This window comes from Leopardus geoffroyi, chromosome A3 (assembly GCF_018350155.1).
Source record: "Leopardus geoffroyi isolate Oge1 chromosome A3, O.geoffroyi_Oge1_pat1.0, whole genome shotgun sequence".
Taxonomy (NCBI): Eukaryota; Metazoa; Chordata; class Mammalia; order Carnivora; family Felidae; genus Leopardus; species Leopardus geoffroyi.
In genome coordinates, this window is record NC_059336.1 from 61,104,614 (window position 1) to 61,125,552 (window position 20,939).

A 20,939-nucleotide genomic window follows, 5' to 3' on the forward strand; every position below is an offset into this window, starting at 1 on the left:
TACTTGGTCAGCTGCAAAGTTTCCATGGTTTATACAGATACCTACTGAAGGTCATTGGGTTGATGATAGTCTTTTGCTTCTATAAATGTAGCAAATGGCCTTGAACGTATGACATTTGGTGTTTTTGCCAGTGTATCGTTGAAATGGCAGAGGCCTTTTCATGCTGTCTCAACTCCTACTTACACCCCCAGAGTGGAGGTGTTCAGGCAGTGGTTATGACTTCCAGTGGGCATGGCCATGGGCTACCCTACTGTAGGAAGGAAACCCAGGTGTGCCTGTGATCTTTGTGACAAGAGCTGCCTTTGGCAGGAAGGGCCCATCTAGTTCTTTCACTTGGCCTGATGCCTTCCGAGAAGTGTAAGGACACACCCTTCTGGGAGCCATAGGTTCCCCACTTGCAGACTCACAACTGTGGGCTAGAAAGAAGTTGGAAAGCATCGTTAACCAACACAATGTGATCTGCAGTGGAGCAGGACCACCCCTAAGAGTGCTCAATGCCTCACAGAGGACAGGATGCCTGGGGCAGCCTGGAGGTGGGGGAGTGTGGAGCACAAGATGGCCAGTGCCTGTAGGGGCGGGCCTTCCTTCCTTCATCATCGGATCTCAATCATCTCCTTCCATCTATTGTTCAGGCAGTCACTGCCAGTAGGAAAATCTGACAACCAACTCTCACATCCTCTTAGGACATTTTGTGAAATGAGTCCTTTGGGTTCAGTTCTGAATTGGAGTCTTGAGCTCAGAGCTGTGGCAGAGGCTGAGATGATGACAGAAATGCCCACCATCTGTATTCCAGGACCTAGGCACACAGGCTGGATTGCACAGATCATATCAGGTAACGAAAAGAGGGCATGGCTTAGCAGATTTGCAATTCTCATTTCAAACCCAGCCTGTGGATGTGTGTTTTGGACCACCTTGCAAGGATGCCTCCGTCAGACAGGCCCTCAGCCTGCTGTGCAAAAACAGCCTCTAGTGCACTGAGGGGCTGCATGTTGGCCCACAAGGAATGATTTCATCTTCCCTGGACATCCATGCCAGTCTTCTGTGCAACCCCCCAGCCAGCCGAGGAGCCCTGCCAACCCTTCCTTTCTACAGGCTTGCTGTCATGGACCTCACACCTCGTCAGACCCTGGTTTTCCCATTAATGAAAAGAATTCACACAGTCTTCAGACCTGTTAGGAAAATTCCTATCTCTGCAATGCTCTTAATAGTTGACTGTGGTATTTGACAGGGTTGGGATAAACTGGAGTCAGAAGCCGTTAAAAAAGAAATGTAACCGAAGGCTTATTGTATGATGTGCCGTTAGCCCCAACCCCCTTGTTCATCCTGAGCACCCCGAGGGAGAGATGGAGGAGAACAGAGTTTCACAGTGCCTCTTTTATCCTAGGGAGTCGAGGGGTGCGCTGGGCAGCCGGGCCCTGTCACATGACAGTATTTTCATTCCTGAGTCTGGACAGGATCCTACTCGACCTGTGCGGGTGTTTTCCCAAGAAAATGTGTGTGACCGGATTAAAGCCCTACAGGTAAAGTTTTCCTTGGCAGTGACACTTGGTATGTATGTCAAAGATGTATCAATAAGTTTTAAAATTATTTCTGCTTGGTTTATTTAACGTATCTTAAAGTATATTTGCATTCCAGACACACCAAGTTAATTACAATTGGATCTTGATTCATGCCTAGTTATAAGCACTCATTTTCAAGATGAGAGCAAGAGAGCTAGTAGCAGACACTCTTGTGCTTCCATCTGCTACACCAGGCTACACCAGGCAGAGGTGTTGAAAGTACCTCCTGAAGGAATGAATTGGAGCAAGAAGATTTGTTGATAAAAAGTTGCTGATGGAAATAAGAGCAAATGTTCTTTATTCCAATCTAGTTAAAAATACAGTGTAATGTGAAAATGGGGCCACCCCCTCCTCCAGGGGGTCTTCCTGCCAAGCGAGGAGATGACACCGGCATGAGTTCTGAGGATGATGGTCTGCCCAGGAGCCCCCCAGAGATGTCCCTGCATGACATTGGTCCCGGCACAACCATAAAGGCAAGTGACAGCCTGAACCACCTCACAGCTTTGTCTGCGCCCACTGCAGAGGACAGTCGGGAACTCTGGTGGCCCCTGTTAAGATTCCCATGGGTGGGTGTGGCCGTGGTCCATGCAGCTAGGAGGTGTTCCAGACCCAAACAGTGGGAGCTCACCGTCAGTCCTTGGACTGTATTTGTTTTCATTCTTTGAGCAGAAATTCCTGTTTTGTCAGGAGATATAACGTTGGTAACATTTTTCATCATGGTTACAGGTCAGATACAATCAACCCTTTTACCTGGTTTTTCCTGTCTGGGCAGATGACCGGACTGGGCATCCCATCTCCAAACAGGGGAAATACCTTTGTATCTGTTTTCTGTTGTCATGACATTTGGCTGGAGGGAGAAGGGAGTGGTGAACATTCATGACTTCATCTAGACTCTCAGATCTGAGTTTAGGACCATGAGATCTTGTTGATCTAGGGTTAGAATGTGAGGTGTGATGTAGGTAAACAGGGAAGCAGGGAAAGTTTGACAAGCAGGAGGGGTGTTTATGACCTCAGTAGGGCAGGGGAGTTGATCATGGATAACACCCTTCCCCATTAGAAAGCAGGTAGAAAACTTGAGCTCCTTCTCCTGTATAAGCTACCCTGCTCATGGTGCCACCATTTTAAGCCCATACAATGTGCTTGTACATAAATGATCATTTTTCCCTTTAGACAAGACTTGCTGAGGGCTGGATAGAATTGGAGTTCTATGTGTAATGCTGACACTTGAAAAACAAATTAAGGCCAGAGTCCATGTTTTATAGCCACCCACCTGCCCTGTGCATTCTTGGAGCTACACTTGTGCCCTGGTCAAAAGCTGTTCCCAGTAAATCTCAGGGTTTCATTGTGAACCATCATCTTGCAGATTCTGTGCTGATCTGAAATACACTCAGTGGTCACTTCAATTTGGACATCCAGAAGCCCCCCTCCAAAAACAAGGGAAAGAATATTTACCTAATTTATGTGTAGTTGTGGGTTCCCAGAGCATCACTGATGAAAGGCAGAGGAAGGACTGTGGTATAGCTGAATGTAAGTAAGCCCCAGGGCTGGGGGTTTACTCAGGGCTGGCTAGAGAATTCTTCTCTCTGGAATTCTGCTCTAGGGTGAACCTGTCCCTGCTTTCTCCATGAGCAGAGTCTGAGGACAGTGAGCTACCCACACCTGCTCTCCCATGTTGAAGAGAAGGAAGAGAAGACAAGGAAGATGATTTGGCCTATTTCCTGGACTTTGAGCCAACCCTGTACCCCTTAATACCTTAAAATACTGGAAGGGAAGGTTTGACAGGCTATCGCTGCCTATGGTGACACGTGAAAGACCCATGTTTGTACTCTGAGATGTGCAGCTTCAGGGTCCCCAGCCTCAGGACCAGATGTGACTTTGTATGTTTTAGGGCCATGTGTTGGGGAGATGACCCTCACGAGCCATAGTTGACTGACTTGCCCTCATTCCATCCCACAGTTCTCTGGCTCTCACAGCACCATGGTTCTCTGCATTGAACTGGGAAAGTACAGAATAACAGGTAGTTTCTAATTCCATTCATTAGGGCATGAGCCCAGCTCCAAACCTGCAAAGCATCATGATGCACAACTTCTATCTTTAGTTGCCTGGGAGCCACTCACACTGGACAGGGCTATGGCCTCATCCTTCTCAGTGTCCCTCCTATGGTGGTTATGTTACTGACAAAACAGTGCTCTGAGTATGAACAAGCCACTAGCTTCACAGGAGCCTAAAATTGGAAGCTTTAAGACTTAAAAATATATATATAATCTTTATTATCAAGATTTTGAAGACACGGTGATCATATTTTATGCCCTAAAAGTTTTTTGGGCACAATGGACTGACTGAGATGGGGAAAAAATGCAGCCTTTAAAGTGTTTTTACATAACACATGGTATTTGATATAATGGTACTTTAAATCCCACCAGGATGGGATTGTGAGCTGTTTAATTTTTTTCCTGTTGACGACTCCTTACACAAGCCCACATGCCTGACAGAAAAACTTAAAGATTATTTTGATACAAGGTTTCCAGGAACAAGTATTTCATGATAAGACCAAGGTGATATTTCCTGATGGATGAGTTTTTCAGGAAATGCATGGAATTATTTTTAAAATCTCATTGCCACATTAGGTAACAACTGGTGAAACGTGGTGATTTTTATGGTAAAATTACATCAAACTAGCCATCTGCTAAGTGTCCTACCATTAAGTAGAAAACACTGGGTAGAGGGTGGCAAGCTGGCAAGTTGTCTTTATCCTGGGGGATGAGGGAAGGTAACATGGAGAGACAGCATGTCTCTGGTGGAAACACACACACTGCTGTGCTACCAGGCAATGGGCAGGTTCTGTCACCTGTAGGAATCTGTGTCCTCAGAGGGTTTTGGAGAGGATTTCGTGAGATCAGGTAGGTCAGTGCCTCCCCTTCCCTCACCAGGAAAGGCCAGCTGGAGTGCAAAGCCAGCAGGCCTCTCCTGCCCAGAAAGGTCCCACTGGCTCTACTTCACGTCTGTGGCCTGTTCCTGCGTGCGCCTCCCTCAGCCCACTCCTCAGTGGCTGAGCACCCCCCTTCTCTCTCGCTCTCTTTTTTTTTTTTTTTTTTATAGCTACTATTTGTTGGACAAGTACCATGTGCCAGGACTGAAATTTCTGTTTTCCATGTGTAACAATAGTCTTGTAATGAAGGTGTTACTGACTAATTTAACAGGTGAGGTAATTGTGAACCCCTCTCTTTGAGGACAAACACTGTAAAGCAGCTGTCACTCAGGTTCACCCCCATAAAAGCCTCTGAACTCCAGGCCATTTTCCCATGTGAGTCACATTCCTCCAACGAAGGGCCTCCTGTTAGACTTTTTAAATCATTCACTTCCAGAATCATCCAGAAGCACAGATTTCAGGTCAAACTGGGCAACTGGGGCAAGCAATGCAAGTGTGAATGCTTCCGGCCCACAGACAAAAATCCAGGTCAGCTTTCCCAGCCTGTACTGTACCCACAGACCTTACCCCAAGTCGCATAGTTGCTTCTCTGATCAAACACTGGACTCACCGTTCTCCTCAGTCATGAAGGTGTTGGTCTTTTCAGGCCCTAAGAACTCTCCGAATGACAGCAAAGACTGAGAAGTGAGAGTTCAGTGCCCTAGTAGGAAGACCCACCGTGACAGCCAGTGCAGGGATTTTGTGGGGACAGAGGTCATTGTGGTCAGAGTTTCTAGGAAGTTAAGCTCCTTGCCAGGATCTGCCTCCCCCACCCACCATCACCCATGCAGGGGCCAGAGTGGGTTTGAACCCAGGACCGTCTGCTCAAACAGTGCAAAGCTAGTGGACGGGAGGCAGGGACGGTTTTTCCTTTGGGTTAATGGGATGTGTGTGTGGCGGGGGCGTTGACCACATCTCATGTCCTCACAGAAGATGTCATCATTGGGGCGCCTGGGTGGCGCAGTCGGTTAAGCGTCCAACTTCAGCCAGGTCACGATCTCGCGGTCTGTGAGTTCGAGCCCCGCGTCGGGCTCTGGGCTGATGGCTCAGAGCCTGGAGCCTGTTTCCGATTCTGTGTCTCCCTCTCTCTCTGCCCCTCCCCCGTTCATGCTCTGTCTCTCTCTGTCCCCAAAATAAATAAACGTTGAAAAAAAAAATTAAAAAAAAAAAAAAAAAAAAGAAGATGTCATCATTCTCACCCGAGAGTCACTGCATTTGCAAAGCAGCTCATCTTGCCTGGTCTCTTGAGTCAGAAAAAAACAACAGTCAGAAAAACACAAAAAGAAGAGCCAAAATTTTACCAAGTGTATATACATTGTTCCTCTAGACGACGGTGAAAATGAAGAAGCCTTCTCTATGTTCTTTGGAATGTACCCATTCTACCAGTGACCCTGAGGGAGGACTGCCTGAGAGAGGTGTCATCTGCCCAATCTTAGGTGACTTCCTGAGTCATCAGCTACAGCAGTGGAAGCCAAAGCCACAGGCACAGAGGAAGCCGGGAGCCCTGTGGTTTATTTTTTTGAATAATTTTTCTTGCTTTATTCCCGTAAGAACACAAGTCGCTGAAACAAGAGAACTAAAATAGATTAGGTCCATTTATAACGTTTTCCCCTTCATTTTAGTAATTGTCTTCTCCTAGTTGGCAGGAATAAACTTAATACTTGCAGGAGAAAATACAACTTTCTGTTAACAGGGAAAATACGTTTCTCTGAGGAAGTTCCCTTGCAGGACAATCTCTGCCTCAGCTTGTCTCTCTAATAGTGACACACGTCTGGTCCCCCCTAGTTTAGCAGGGGCTACTGGAGCCTGCTCTGTCCAGGGCTCCAGGGCTGTGGAAGAGCTGAGCAGGATGTACCCAGACCCCTGTGAGTCTACTTGCTGCCCACATCTTGTTTGCTGCCTCCCCTGAGGAGACCATTTTCATGGGGGCTTACTAAATCATTGTGAGGTGCATAAAATTATGGTCTTAAGTTAAAATGTGTGTTCCAAAGAACACACAGCACCCATTAGGATGGCTACTATCAAAGAAACAGAAAATAACAAGTGTTGGAAAGGATGTGGAGAAATTGAAGCCCCTGTACACTGGTGGGAATGCAAACTGGTACAGCCACTGTAGAAAACAGCATGGAGGTTCTTCAAAAAATGAAAAATAAAGCTACTCTGTGATCCAGTAGTTCCACTTCTGGGTAGATACCTGAAAGAATTGAAAGCTAGTTCTTGAAGAGGTATTTCTACACACATGTTCACAGAAGCATTATTCGCAACAGCTATAATGTTTAAGCAGCCCAGGTGTCCATTGATGGATGAATGGATACACAAAATGTGGTATTTCCATACAATGGAATATCATTCAGCTTTGTAAAGGTAGGAAAGCCTGACACATCCTATTACATGGATGGACATTAAGGACATTATGCAAAGTGAAATAAGCCAGACAAAAAAAGCAAATACGGTATGATTCCACTCAGTGTGAGGTAGCTAGAGTAGTCAAGTTCATAGAGACAGAAAGTAGAGTGGTGGTGGCCAGGAGTTGACAATGGGGGATGGTGAGTTGTTGTTGAGTGGGTGCAGTTTCAGTTTTACAAGAGTAAAAGCTCTGGAGATGGTTGCACAGCAACATGAGTATACTTAATGCCACTGAACTGTGTGGTTAGAAGTGGTCACAATAGTAAATGTTGTGTGTATAACATATAAAATTTGGCAAATAAAAAACATTGGGGGGAAAATGTAAACTTGACCCTAATACTGAGCACCACAGTAGAACAGAAGTAGGTGGTAGATTTGTAACTGAAGCCCAGCACCTCCCGGATTCTCTCCCTGCTCCTCGCTCATCTGGGCTGTGTTTGCTCAGGGGTGCACAGTGGGTACCCCCCCCCCACACACACACACTGTTTCATGCTGACAAATGTCTTTGTGGCAGAACCCACTTAGACCTCACTCAGTCATGGAGTTTGCCAAGTTCAGTGGGCAGGTAACAGCGTGTTGCACTCATCCTTCCACGTGACTCCCCAAATCCCCTTCCTCTCTGACAACACTTTTGCCCTTGCCTGACTTAGTGCCTCCCTGCTGAGGTATAAACTAATAAAATATTTGTAACTACAGATGGAAACTTAAAGCCCTATGTCTCCAAGAGGACACATGAAGATACAGGAACCTTCTAGAATGAGTGAAATGCAGCTGCCGCGATGGGGTGCTGGGTGGTGGGCTTGGCACATCTTTTGCCCCAGCCTGTAAAATCACACCTTTGGGCCACCCTCTCAGGACCAAGGCTGCTCTTAGAGAAACTGGGTTGGTCTGTTTCACCAGAGAAAGAGGCTCTTGTCTGAATCACAGATACCTGCTTAGGAAGGTGAAGGCAGAGTTATCTCATCAAGGGTGCCTAGGACATAGGTTCTCTGCACGCCCTTGGAAATGAGTAAGTTGTTAGGGGTTGGCCCAACTTTTAAAGCTGCCAGCTTTTCTAAGGAACTCTTTTCTAAGGGGGTGTCCTGGAACCCTCCCTGTTGAGAGCCAGATTTTAAATCTGTCCTTCCATGTAAAGCCCAGAAACGGTATGAGAAGACTGAGCACCATACAAGAAGGGAGTTGATGTGCTGGTGGGACCATTTCATACCGTGAAGTTAATGCTTGGTGTGTTTGCTTCTTCTCCCATGAAGGTCTCTTTAGTATCCTCATCCCGGCCACAGTCTCCAGACCAGCTCTCCTCCAGGCACGCGAGCGATGCCAGTGTCTCCCCCCGCACCTCCGACAGCAGCCTGGCACCCGTGGCTGATTTCAATTACCCTCCAGAATTTTCCTCCTGCCTGGACAATTCTGCAGCTAAGCACAAGCTCCTGGTTAAGCCCCGCAACCAGCGGTCCAGCAAAATGAGGCGGCTCTCTTCGGTAATCGGGCTTTTTCTTACAGGCAGACTTGGTGGCCCCCCACTCCCACCCACCCCCGCCTCTCTCCCCTCAGGGTCACGTGCCCCTTCTGAGAAACCCCATGGTCAGTAGGACCATCTCCAGGAGCTAGAGTTGCTCATCTTTTTCAATATACGTCAGATATGTCTCTTCCTTGCATAAACATGCCATCTGTCCTTTGGTTCTGCAGCACCTCCTGTGAAAGCTGCTACATGCTGTGGGTCCCTTGCCTTCCAACAGCACTGAGTGTAAGGTCCACACTCCAGGCCTGGCATGACCATGCCCTACCTACCTCTGAGACCTGCTCTTATTCTCTGCCTCACTCACTCAACACGATTTGGCCTGTCTCTGGCCTCAGGCCTTGATCTCTTGCTTGAGACGTTCTTCTCCTGGCTGGCTCCTTAGCCTTGGAGTCTCAGCTCAGAGGTCTTCTCCCCAGAGGGGCTCACTTGACCATCTTATGGAAAGCAGCCCTCCCTTCCCACCAGTGCGTTCACTTTCTTTATAGCACAGGCCACACACATAAGTGACCTTTATAATTGTGTATGCTCACTTGTTTATTGCCAGTCTTCTTGAGACCTTGTCCCAGCCCTACATCCCGCCCCTAGAGCAATGCTAACCACACAGCTGGCATTCAGTGCACATTTGTTGAATGGATGAACAAATGAAGACATGAACCAATGACAGATAAGCTGACACACTAGCACAGACTTCTGCCTTGGACAAGGACCTACTTATTAGCATGGGGACTGTGCCCCTGTGAGGACAGATCCCTCTTTGATCACACTGCCTGTGTAGTTGTCAGCTTGTAGTTCTGGGTGTCGAGAACTCATTTGTGGAGTGTTTTGTCTTCATAGTACCCATAGGTTAGAGGTCCACATAGGATTGTAGACTTCTCCACTGCCTGATGCCCACAGTATTCCAGCCCTGGAGGAGCTGAGGGCAGGTGTGGGGCCAGACTGGCCACAGAGAATGAGAGTGCTGAGAAAGAGATGTTCACAGACCAACATTCTCTCCCTCCTTCCTTGGAGACAGTATTGTGGGGGTATTGATGAAGTGCCCAGGATGAGCTAGGTGCTCAGCTAGGGATGGTGGGCTGGGACTTCTCAGGATTCCGGGGACTCCCTGGAGACAGTGGGGTTTCCTTTGGGCGTGTGGAAGGTAGGTGCTTTTTAAACTCAGGCCAGCAGGGTTGACTTTAGAGGGGACTAAGGCTGAAGAAAGAAGTCAGCTATGGTTACCCTCAGGCCAGTATGCCCTTGTGCAAGCTGGACACTTGTATAAGTGCTTGCACATCCAATGCATTTACAGGCTTGGTGCTGTGGGACTTGGCAAGGACCAGGAACTTGAACCTGCCTATACTCATACTGAGTGGGACCACAGGGCAGGGACAGAGCCAGCTCCCTCTGTCCTCAAGTCTAGGGTTTATTTCCATGGGGATGTCTTTTGCTTTGGCAAGGGTACGTGTAACCAGCCACAGCCTGCTCAGGACTTTGTAGCAGAGAGAAGTCGCACTCATACTCCAGATGGGGGAAATACAACTTCCTGCCTTACTGTCCTCTGGACAAAGCTGTACCTCTCATTCTTTCTTTACATTTGAACTTGACTTAGCTCTTGAACCCCATTTTTTAGAGTAACAGAAATTCTCATTTAGTCAGTCCAGTAAACATTCCTTGATTTAAATTCTGTCATTTACATATCTTCCTTCCTTCTTTGCTTCCCCTTCTTGGTAGGGAGCAGACACGGATACCTGAAGTTTTTGACTGGGCAGAGGTATCTGGCAGTGGTCACCAGAGTCACTGTTGGGTCCTAAGGCAGGGCCTCTCTCCTTCGAGTATTCATAGCCCCCTTTGCCCTTCGGTCATGAGGTCCCTCCTCCCAACCATGAGGACTTTCCTGGTACCCTGGCCCCTCTTGGGTATGTGAGGCTGCTGTGAGGACCCAGGAGAGGAGGGGAGAGGAGGCGGCAGCAGCAAGGGGGTGGGTCTATGCATCCTTCCTGATGATCCCAGGACCAAGCTGACAATCCCAGACCAAGTCAGAAGCCACTTTGTTCCCTCGAGAAACTCTGTTCAGTGTCCGAGTCCATATTCCACACTACCTTTGTTCTGCCTGGCCCTCCACCCTTACCTCCTTGTAGCTGCCAGTGGCCCAGGGTGGGATGCTCCCAGCCAGGCCTGCTTCTCAGCTTTATGCTCATTTAGTGAGGCTTATGATAGTTTTAAAGCATGACCCACATCCTAAACAGGTTTCAACATCAGTGATTTCCTGTAGTAGCAAAAGGCCCGTGACACCTATTGAAACTGTGGCTTTTGAAAATTCTTCTGTAGATTTCTTTGCACATCTTCCTCTTTTCAAATCCATGGGAATAGAATTGTGCATCTTGGCAAGAGTTCACTTAGGCGTTGTCAGAGACATCCCACTTATCCTGTGTTCCGTTAGCAAGCAGATGCCAGTGGAAATGTTAAAATAACACAGCAAACAAAAACTAAAACCTACTGCAAACACTCCCTAAGCGTTTCTTAACATCAAGGAAAGGAGGTCTGATGTCCTGAACTTTTTAAAAAGATTGACCTCAGGGCGCCTGGGTGGTTCAGTCGGTTAAGCATCTGACTTCAGCTCAGGTCATGATCTTGTGGTTCGTGGGTTTAAGCCCCGTGTAGGGCTCTGTGCTGACAGCACAGAACTTGGAGCCTGTTTCGGATTCTGTCTCTTTCTCTCTCTGCATCTCCCCCACTTACTCTCTCTCTCTCTCTCTCTTTCAAAAACAAAAACATTTAAAAAAAAATTTTATAAAAAGATTGACCTCACACCCTCAACCTTTTGGTCATTTTCTCATGCTTTTGAATGATTCATTGCTACTTTGATCTCCTTTCCTTCCTAAGAGAGCAGCAACTGACTTTGGGTACAGTAAGGAGGAAGTTGGACTAAATTTAAATTCCAGAGACTTCAAAAAATACAAGGCAGTGTTTGATTGTCACACCGGTAGGGCTCGGGGAGAGGAGGAGCACCATAAGCTGCAGGCAATAGGCAAGACTTCCTGTTGGAGTAGAATCTCAGACTGTTCTTGGGGTTACTGGTAGAACACCTGGAGATGTGGGGAAAGAGCAGCTAGCCAGTCACTCAGGCCCAGAGTCGGGCACATTCACTAGTGGGGGCATGGCTTGACCTGAGCAGGGACTAGGAGAAATAATTTAAGACCAGAGAATATAAGACTTTTGACTTAACTGAAAAGTTTGGACTTTATCCTATCAGCTATGCTTTTGGACTTTATCTTGTAAACTGTGGTTTGCCTTTGACTGTGTTTGATGTGATATGAAATTACCCTTTAGGCAAACCAGTTTGCCCTCACCTTGGGGCCCATCTCTGGAGAGAGAGAGAGAGAGAAAGAGAGAGAGAGAGAGCACTGAGATGGAAAACTAGCTCTCAGGCACCACAGGGTCATGGAGAGAGCACCAGCTTTTCACCTGAGCTAATAAGCTCAGCCTTAACCAAAGTATGGCCCTCTCTGAGCTCCCAGTACTACAAGTGCAAAGAGGAAATAATTCTTCCTTGCTTGGATGAATCAAGAGTAAATGAAATAATAGGTGTGGAGTGTAAAGCATGGCAGACACCCAACTGATTTGATCCCCTTCCCTTTGCTCTGTAGAGCAGTGTTTGTGGCTCAGCCACTAGAACCTTAAGCACCATTTACCTAGAGGGCATAGCTGCCATTGTTCTGCTGAAAGCTGAACTTGTAAGGCAAGATTCCAAACAGACCAATATGGGAGTTATTAAGAGACACCCTACCCTGTATCAGTGCCTGCTTAGGTGCCAGCTTATACAAAATGGGAATGTCATAGGCATTTGACATATTTGACATGATGATGCTGTCTTTGTCCTTTTTATCTCTGCCAGCGAGCACAGTCTGAATCCTTGAGTGATCTGACGTGCACCCCAGAGGAAGAGGAATACGATGATAAGTCCTTACCCAAAATCAGCACAGAAGAGAGCCCCAATTCTGCACAGCAGGATGTGGGACTGGACAGAAGCCCTGAGCCTGGAGGACTAGCCACCATGCTGCAATCTGGGGGGCCACGGGCTAGGCGGGCACGCCTGCAGCACTGCCCTGCACTCAGTGCCAGCGCCGAGGAGGAGAGCTTCCTTGGGGATAACACCTCAAGCCGCCCAGCCACCCCCGAGGTCACTGAGTCCGAGTCGGGCCCAGTCCCCTGCTCCGAGTCCCCATCTCTGCCAGAAGGTTCCCCGCATCACCACCATAATCCTGACAGCGAAATCCAGAGGGAGGAGCCGTCCCTGGAAAGCACAAGTCCCCCAGCCAGGGAAACAGCTGATGAGGTGATTTGTGCTTCTGGAGACATCGAGATTCGATTATCCCCCTCCATCCCCGAGGGGGACACGACGCCTCCCGAGACTGACCCTGCCATCACCTCGGAGACACCCCCTGGTCTAGATGGGCCAGACCAATGTGTCCAGAAGGAGGTGGAGCTGACGCTGGAAGCGCCCGAGCCCGAGGGAGCAGGGAAGGGATCTCCAGAGGCCCCTGCCCCAAGCCCCTCGGCTCCCAAGAGCTGCTTGAAGCACAAGGCCCCGGCGGTGAGCGAGAGCCCCGGCGCGCCGGCCGCCTGCGAGCCGCCTGCGGAGGAGCCCGTTCCCGGTCCCCTGGACGGAGAGGGCGAGCCGCCCCGGGCCGAGCCCGCGGAGCCCCCACAGGGGGGACCGGAGAGGCCGGCACCCGAGCGGAAGGTGGAGCGGGCAGGCAGCGAGCTGCGGGCTGTGAAGTTCTCCGTGTCGTCGGGCCGGGCGTGGCCGCGCTCGGGCAGCGCCCGCCTGGTGGAGCACGCGGGCCCCGCGGGCGCCTTGCCGGTGCGCCTGCCGCTTCTGAGGAGCAGCCTGGCCTGGAGGAGCGAGGCGGCGCTCGACGACCTGCGGGCGCCCCCCGAGCCCCACGGCGGCGGCGGCTCTCGGGACTCGGGGGACGCGGCGGCCGGGCCGGGCCGGAGCCCCCGGGACGCCCCGGGAGACCCCTGCCCGGCGGCTCGCGAGCCGACATCGGGGGAGGACAGAGGCCCCTTTGCCGTCAAGCTGCGCTCCACGTCTCTGTCCTTCAAGCACAGAGAGGCGTCCTCTGCCGAAGCAAGAGGGATAAAGAGATACAGCGCTGAAATCCGGTTAGAAAGAGGGGGGCTGGCTTTGCTCCCCAAAGACGAGAAATGTCAGGTCGCAAAGGCCCCCTCCCCTCGAGGGGCACGGTCCCCGCACGAGCAGGGAAAGGGGAAGGCTCGGCCCTCGGAGCCGCTCGCCTCCAAGCCGCCCCTGCCCCGGAAGCCGCAGCTGCAGAGCCGCCCCCTGCCGTCCCCGGACGCGGGCCCCGGGGAGCTGGTCAAGGCCGCGCTGCCCCAGGACCGAAGACGGGAGACCCGGTCGGCAGAGACGCGGTCGCCGCACAGGGCAGCTGGTAAGAGCTCCCGCCGCCTGGTGGGGAAGGGGCAGGACCGTGGGCAAGTGGGGGCGTCAGTAGAGTATGCAAGATCTAAGGGCGAAAACGTCGGAATCCCTCTCGGTACCACTAACACGGTTCATCCAGAGTTATGAATAGAGACCAGAGAAGGGGGAAACAGAGCAGGATTTTGTGGAAGTTCGGAGAAGTAAGAAAAATGTAAAAACCCATCTTGCAGCATATTCCCGGAGAGGAGATGGGCTGCTCAGGGGATCATTCAAATGCTTCTATCATTTCTTAAGATCGGAAGCTCAGTGAGTTCCAGAATCTTGGGATATGTGTACTCTTGGTAGAAGGAGGTACTCCTGGGGCTTATAGCACTTCTTGGTTATAAGTGAAGCATCTGGCTCCTCTGTCATTTAGTGTCCTTCTGACCTTCCCCCCACCCCACTCCCCAAGAAAGAATTTTTTCCTGTTTAATAATCAGGCTCATGTGGCCCAGCCTCATGCGGGAAGCATCCCATTTATTGGAGTCACGAGCCTTTTATGTAAAAGGAGAGCCCCTCTGGGTGGGCGTTAACTTCCTGTCCCAGAAAGGAGGTGGTGTGAAGATTGGGGCTGAATGGAAGAATCTTCTAAAGCAACTGCCCTTTAAAATGAGCAGAGGCAAAATAGATGACCTTTCTATGTCTTTGACATTTGTCACTTTTTATTTATAGTGTTTCAGATGAAACATATCTGTTGGGAATGGGTATTTGTGGTAGAGCTAAATCATCTTTCATTGCTGGGTTCTTTTATTAATGGAAATCAGTGTGCCAGAAACGAAACTACACGGACCAGTCGTGTGTGCATGTGATGAGGGCCCTAAAGAGAAATTTTCCATGGCAGATTTTATTTGAAAAAAACCAAAACTTTCAGGATGTTTTTAAGTGGCTATTCTAAGTCCAGGACTCCACTTTAGTGCTGCATTGTGGACAGAGAGGAAATAGGACGCAGTTGTTCTCCTAGGGACTGCACACCCTAAAAGGAAGGTGAAGTGCACACGTAAGAAAAAATTAGCTCACAGAAAGCAATGTAAAGACAGTTTTCAAAGAAACTCTTATCTTTTCTGCTTTCATCCTAGGAAGTGAAAGTGTGTATGTGTGTGTGTGTATAGTGCTTTAAGTTCTTAAGGTGACAGTTCCAGGGAGTAGTGCCAGGAGAACCCCCTGAAGGAGCCCACATGCATGGCCTTCCTGATCCAAGGCCCCTTGGCTCAGCTGTAATTTTTTGCTGCTGCTACTGTCGCTACATTAGGCTAATTAGCAAGGGAGCTCTGGGAGAGGTTCAAGCTGTAGCTGATGATCCACTCTGCAGATTTCCAGCCAGGTTATTGAAGCTATTGTAGAGTGTTTCAAAAACCCATTGAAATATCAAGGGAGGAGGGGGTTAGCTCTGTGCAGATAAAACCCTGACATCAGCACCATCCACCGTCATGGCCTGGAATTGAAAATGTCTCTCAAGGGCTTGCTGACTGAATGGAACTTAAACACAGGATACTTGGGTTCATGGTCAGAGCTGGAAAAGAAGCTTCAGAGGGCAATGCTTGACATATTAATAATTTAAAACTTCCTCAGCCTAAGCTGTGAGAGTTTAGGCTTGTTTATTGTCAGATGACTAGACTGGTCTATAAGGACCTTATTTTTTTTCTTTAATTTATAAAATACGGTATTTATTACAGCTTTACTTAAAAGTATAGTATAAAAGAATTGTCCACTTGTTAACATTCTCTAAGTGACAGAAATAGCCAATCCAGTTGAATTCCAAGGTGAAAGAATCTAGGTTACTTTAGGGCAGGGGTAGTGATTTTCATTTCAGTGCAGAGAGAGGAAGGGAAGAATTACCCTCATTCTGCTTGAAACCATCTCTCTCAAAGTGTGGGTGGTATTTGAAGGGCGAGTGTCAGATTAGGCTGTGGCTGCTGCCTGGGACCTTGGGGTCTAGGGCCTGCCTCATGCAGACCAGAACAGAATCACAGGGTCTGTGTTGTCAAATCCCATTAGTGAAAGCAGCTTCTATCTTCCCCAGACACTGGATCTGCTTGTGGTTTAATTCATTCTTATTACTTCTACTGCCATCCTCACTGCTCCCAAAATATAACCACTGGAGGCAATTAAATTCATATAAGACATACATATAATAAAAGTTTTAATATCAGTATTATTCAGTTTTCTAGAAAGGCCTAATTACGGCTGTTTATTATCTTGTGGTGGCAGGCCCTTTACCCAGAGCTCCCAGATGGGCTGCCACCCCTGTACGCCTTCCAGGGGCGCACACACCAGAGAATTAGGTCACCAAGGTGTCCCAGATGGGTGCACAATCCTACCTTCAAGACTCAAGCACTTTGTCCCCCACACTCTGCTTATTCTTCCTCCTCTCGTCCACATTCCCATCTTCCTTCTCTGAAGGCATGAAAGAATCCTTCCGTGGGGGAGGCAGGGAGGATGCCCCAGTTGTTGCAGTAAACAGAGGAGCCCAGCTTTGCCAAGTGGGCTGGACCTCACAGGGCCATGTTGGGGCAGTTCTGCAATCCCAGTACCGTATGTGCTCATCAGTGCAAACAAGACCATTAATAGGAGGTTAACGGCCTGGGGTTACCAGCCTTGTTCACTTGTGCAGGACATTACCCATCCTCCTGGTAAGCCAGTCCATCCCAGAGTCTAAATGACAGGTCAGGAAAAAAGAGATTCTTGTGTGAGAAAATGGTAAAACGTAGGAAGTATATAGAAAAAACCCACCACTTAGGAGTCTGCTTTCTAGATGTTATCCCTGTTGTCCTTTCCTTCTAGTCATTCTTCTCTCTGTGTGTGTAATTTTTGTTTCATTTGGTTGTGGTCACATGTTGGGTATTTTGGAGAATAGTTGGACAAATTGCCATTGTCACCCAGGAGCCTCATTTGACAATAAGCCTCAGCTTTCTGTCTAAGCTCATTCCCTCCAGACTGGGCGGGTGATATAGTAGCACACGCAGACCTCTGAACCTCTTTCTCTAGACTCTGGTACTCACTCATTCATGCGTTCATTCTTGCAAGAAATATTGCATATATTTCTGTGATACACACAGCACTGTGCTGGCCCCCAAAAGGCCATCAGGAAAAGCATGAGGACCTCGCCCTCAAGGAGCTTACCAGTCTAAAGGGCCAAGTGGCAGCTGGATGCCACAGGGGAGTGTAGATAGATGCCCATCTTGTCTTTGGGTGTCAGAGGCATTTTCTGGAGGAAAGGAATTCAAAGAGACTGTCACCTACTCTATGACAGTTACTTTAATTGTATTCAAGTTCATTTGAGTAGAACATAAGGGGTCTTTTTTTGGTATCATGCTAAAAAATATGCAGTTGATCACTGAACAGTGCAGGGGTTACAGGGACCAACCCCCTGTGCAGCCAAAAAATCCACCTGTAATCCCCAAAATTTAACTAATAGCCTACTGTTGACCTTTTATCGATAACACAGTTAACATATATTTTGTATGTTATGTGTCTTATATAGTGAATTTTTACTATTAAGTAAGCTAGCTAAAAGAAAATGTTATTGGGGCGCCTGGGTGGCGCAGTCGGTTAAGCGTCGGACTTCAGTCAGGTCACGATCTCGCGGTCCGTGAGTTCGAGCCCCGCGTCAGGCTCTGGGCTGATGGCTCAGAGCCTGGAGCCTGTTTCTGATTCTGTGTCTCCCTCTCTCTCTGCCCCTCCCCCGTTCATGCTCTGTCTCTCTCTGTCCCAAAAATAAATAAACGTTGAAAAAAAAAATTAAAAAAAAAAAAAGAAAATGTTATTAAGAAAATCATAAGGAAGAGGAAATATGTTTATAGTACTATATGGTATTTAGAAAAATTCTCATATAAATGGACCTTGGCACTTCATACCTGTGTTGTTCAAGGGTCAATTGTGTTTATATATCTTGAATTCTTAAAAAAAGAAAAGAAAAGTCTGTTCACATCTCCTCCTCTTTTCGGCCTATCCTTCCCTTGACAGTCCCTTCCTGACCAAGTGTGGTCAACATCCTGGGCCTCCATTTCTCCACCTTTCCTTTGCTTCTCCAACTGCATGTATTTTCTCTTCCTTGGCTGCCTCTCAGTGCACCAAACTCTCCTCAGTGCCCCCAGACAGAACACATCTCATATTCCCACCTGTTTCTCAAGTTCTCTCTTCCTTTGACTCCTTCAGCCACAGCAAGTAGCGCTTAACCGTCTGTGGGCATCCCTGTCTTGACATCTCAACATTCATAATTATCCATACCTCCACCAACCTCAATCACTTTCCTTTTCAGTTACCTCATCTATCCAGATAAGCTAAAGAACTCAGAGTTATCAAAAAGATTTTAACATGGAAAAAACACTGAAAAGTCTAAAAATTATAAAGAAAAATCACTTTGTGATCCTACTTCTTTAAAATTCCTTAAAAAGGGACTTACATTTCTGACCAAGGTGGAGTAAACACACACCACCCTATGTCTCCCACTGATAAAATTTAAAAGCCTTGACAAAATGCGTGAAGTGAATGTCAGAGAATTCTGAAAGGTAGGTAGGAGCTGGTGGGCTGGGCAGAGAGATCAGGACTCTGAAGACCTGCCTGCCTTGCCTCCATGGTACCAACAACCTCTGCAGACCCCCGCTCTTGTGACTCTCCAGCCCTGCTCCTCCTGCTCACCACCACCACCAGTACCAGCCCTGTAGGGCAGTTTGTTGGACAGTCCTGGCCCTACTCCATGTGAGCACCAGCAGCTAAGCAGCAAGCCCCTCCATGTGGTGGCACAGCCTGCAGGCTGGAGCCCTTTGGGTTCTCTCATCACTGTGCCAGGCAAGTGCCAGCAGCAAACTGGAACTTCTTGTCCTGGTGGCTGTGGTAATGGCATCTTTTAGGACAAAGCTCTTTTAATCCTTCCAGACCTACTCAGATGAGCACCACCTCCATCCATAGCAGCATGTGGGGTTCAGAGCCCTTTGACTCTCTGGGCAGCATGCCAGCAGAGATCTAGTAGTGAAGCCACAGCCCCTCACACCAGTGGCCACAGTGACAGGTTGTGCTTGTGGTGGTCCTGCAGACTTCTTTCTCTTGCCCCCTGCCCTGCGGGGTGCTGGTCACTGGAGCACACAGCAGCACAGAGGGTAAACCCTGGTTTTCTAGCTGGAAAACTGGAGGGTGGGAGTGAAAATCACAGAAGGGAGACACCTGAGGAAGGATCCTTACCTAGGTGCATGAGGTCAAGAGTTTGTCTCTGACATGCATCTGCATGAGACTGACTAGATTCAGTGCAGCAGAACCTTTGAGAATTTTAATAGGACCGAGTGTGAACAAACATTCAAAATGTCTAGTATACAAACAAAAATTGTTCAACATATCAAAGAATCAGGAAAACCTAAAAAATTTTCTAAGAAAAGACACCAACTTTGAGGTGATTCAAATATTAGTATTATTAGAAAAAACTTTAAAGCAACAATTATACCGTGATCTAAGAAGTAAAAGTGAGCACTCTTGAAATGAATGGGAAGCTGGATTTCAAGCTATATTACAAAGCTGTTAATCATCAAGATAGTATGGTACTGGCACAAGAACAGGCACTCAGATCAATGGAACAGAATAGAGAACCCAGAAATGGACCCACAAACTAATCTTTGCCAACTAATCTTTGACAAAGCAGGAAAGAATATTCAATGGAATAAAAACAGTCTCTTCAGGAAGTGGTGCTGGGAAAACTGGACAGTGACATGCAGAAAAATGAACCTGGACCACTTTCTTACACCATACACAAAAATAAACTCAAAATGGATGAAAGACCTAAATGTAAGACAGGAAGCCATCAAAATCCCAGAGGATAAAGCAGGCAAGAACCTCTTTGACCTTGGCTATAGCAGCTTCTTACTCAACACGTCTCCAGAGGCAAGGAAAACAAAAGCAAAAATGAACTACTGGAACATCATCAAAATAAAAAGCATCTGCACAGCGAAGGAAACAATCAGCAAAACTAAAAGGCAACCAACAGAATGGGAGAAGATATTTGCAAATGACATATCAGGTAAAGGGTTAGTATCCAAAATCTATAGAAAACTTATCAAACTCAACACCCAAAAAACAAATAATCCAGTGAAGAAATGGGCTAAAGACATGAACAGACACTTCTCCAAATAAGACATCCATCCACATGGCCAACAGACACATGAAACGATGCTCAACATCCCTCATCATCAGGGAAATACAAATCAAAACCACAATGGATACCACCTCATACCTATCAGAATGGCTAACGTTAACAATTCAGGCAACAACAGATGTTGGCGAGGATGTAGAGAAAGAGGATCTCTTTTGCACTGCTGGTAGGAATGCAAGCTGGTGCAGCCACTCTGGAAAACAGTGTGGAGGTTCCTCAAAAAATTAAAAATAGAACTACCCTATGACCCAGCAATTGCACTACTGGGTATTTATCCAAAGGATACAGGTATGCTGTTTTGAAGGGACACGTGCACCCCAATGTTTATAGCAGCACTATCAACAATAGCTGAAGTATGGAAAGAGCACAAATGTCCATCGATGGATGAATGGATAAAGAAGATATGGTATATATATATATATAATGGAATATTACTTGGCAATCAAAAAGAATGAAGTCTTGCCATTTGCAACTACATGGATGGAACTAGAGGGTATTATGCTAAGCGAAATTAGAGAAAGACAAAAATCATATGACTTCACTCATATGACGACTTTAAGAGACAAAACAGATGAACATAAGGGAAGGGAAACAAAAATAATATAAAAACAGGGAGGGGGACAAAACATAAGAGACTCTTAAATATGGAGAACAGAGGGTTACTGGAGGGGTTGTATGAGGGGGGATGGGCTAAACGGGTAAGGGGCATTAAGGAATCTACTCCTGAAATCATTGTTGCACTATATTCTAACTAACTTGGATGTAAATTTAAAAAAGAAAGAAAAAAAATTTTTTAAAGAAATGAATGGGAAGATACAAATTCTCTGCAAAGAAATAGAAGCTATGAAAAAAATACAGACATCTTAGAACAGGAAAACACAGTATCA

At 47.5% G+C, this 20,939-nt stretch overlaps 1 protein-coding gene across 3 annotated transcripts in view; it reads left to right on the forward strand.

Annotated features, from left to right (window-relative positions):
* The window catches only part of CRACDL (CRACD like), a 145,239-nt gene that overhangs the window by 103,178 nt on the left and 21,122 nt on the right, over positions 1-20,939 (forward strand). For all 3 annotated transcript variants that reach the window (XM_045445764.1, XM_045445763.1, XM_045445766.1), the window contains exons 4-7: positions 1,385-1,520; positions 1,871-2,032; positions 8,184-8,411; positions 12,327-13,887. In XM_045445764.1, the coding sequence (XP_045301720.1) occupies positions 1,385-1,520; positions 1,871-2,032; positions 8,184-8,411; positions 12,327-13,887 (2,087 nt within the window). The remainder of the gene's footprint in view (positions 1-1,384; positions 1,521-1,870; positions 2,033-8,183; positions 8,412-12,326; positions 13,888-20,939) is intronic.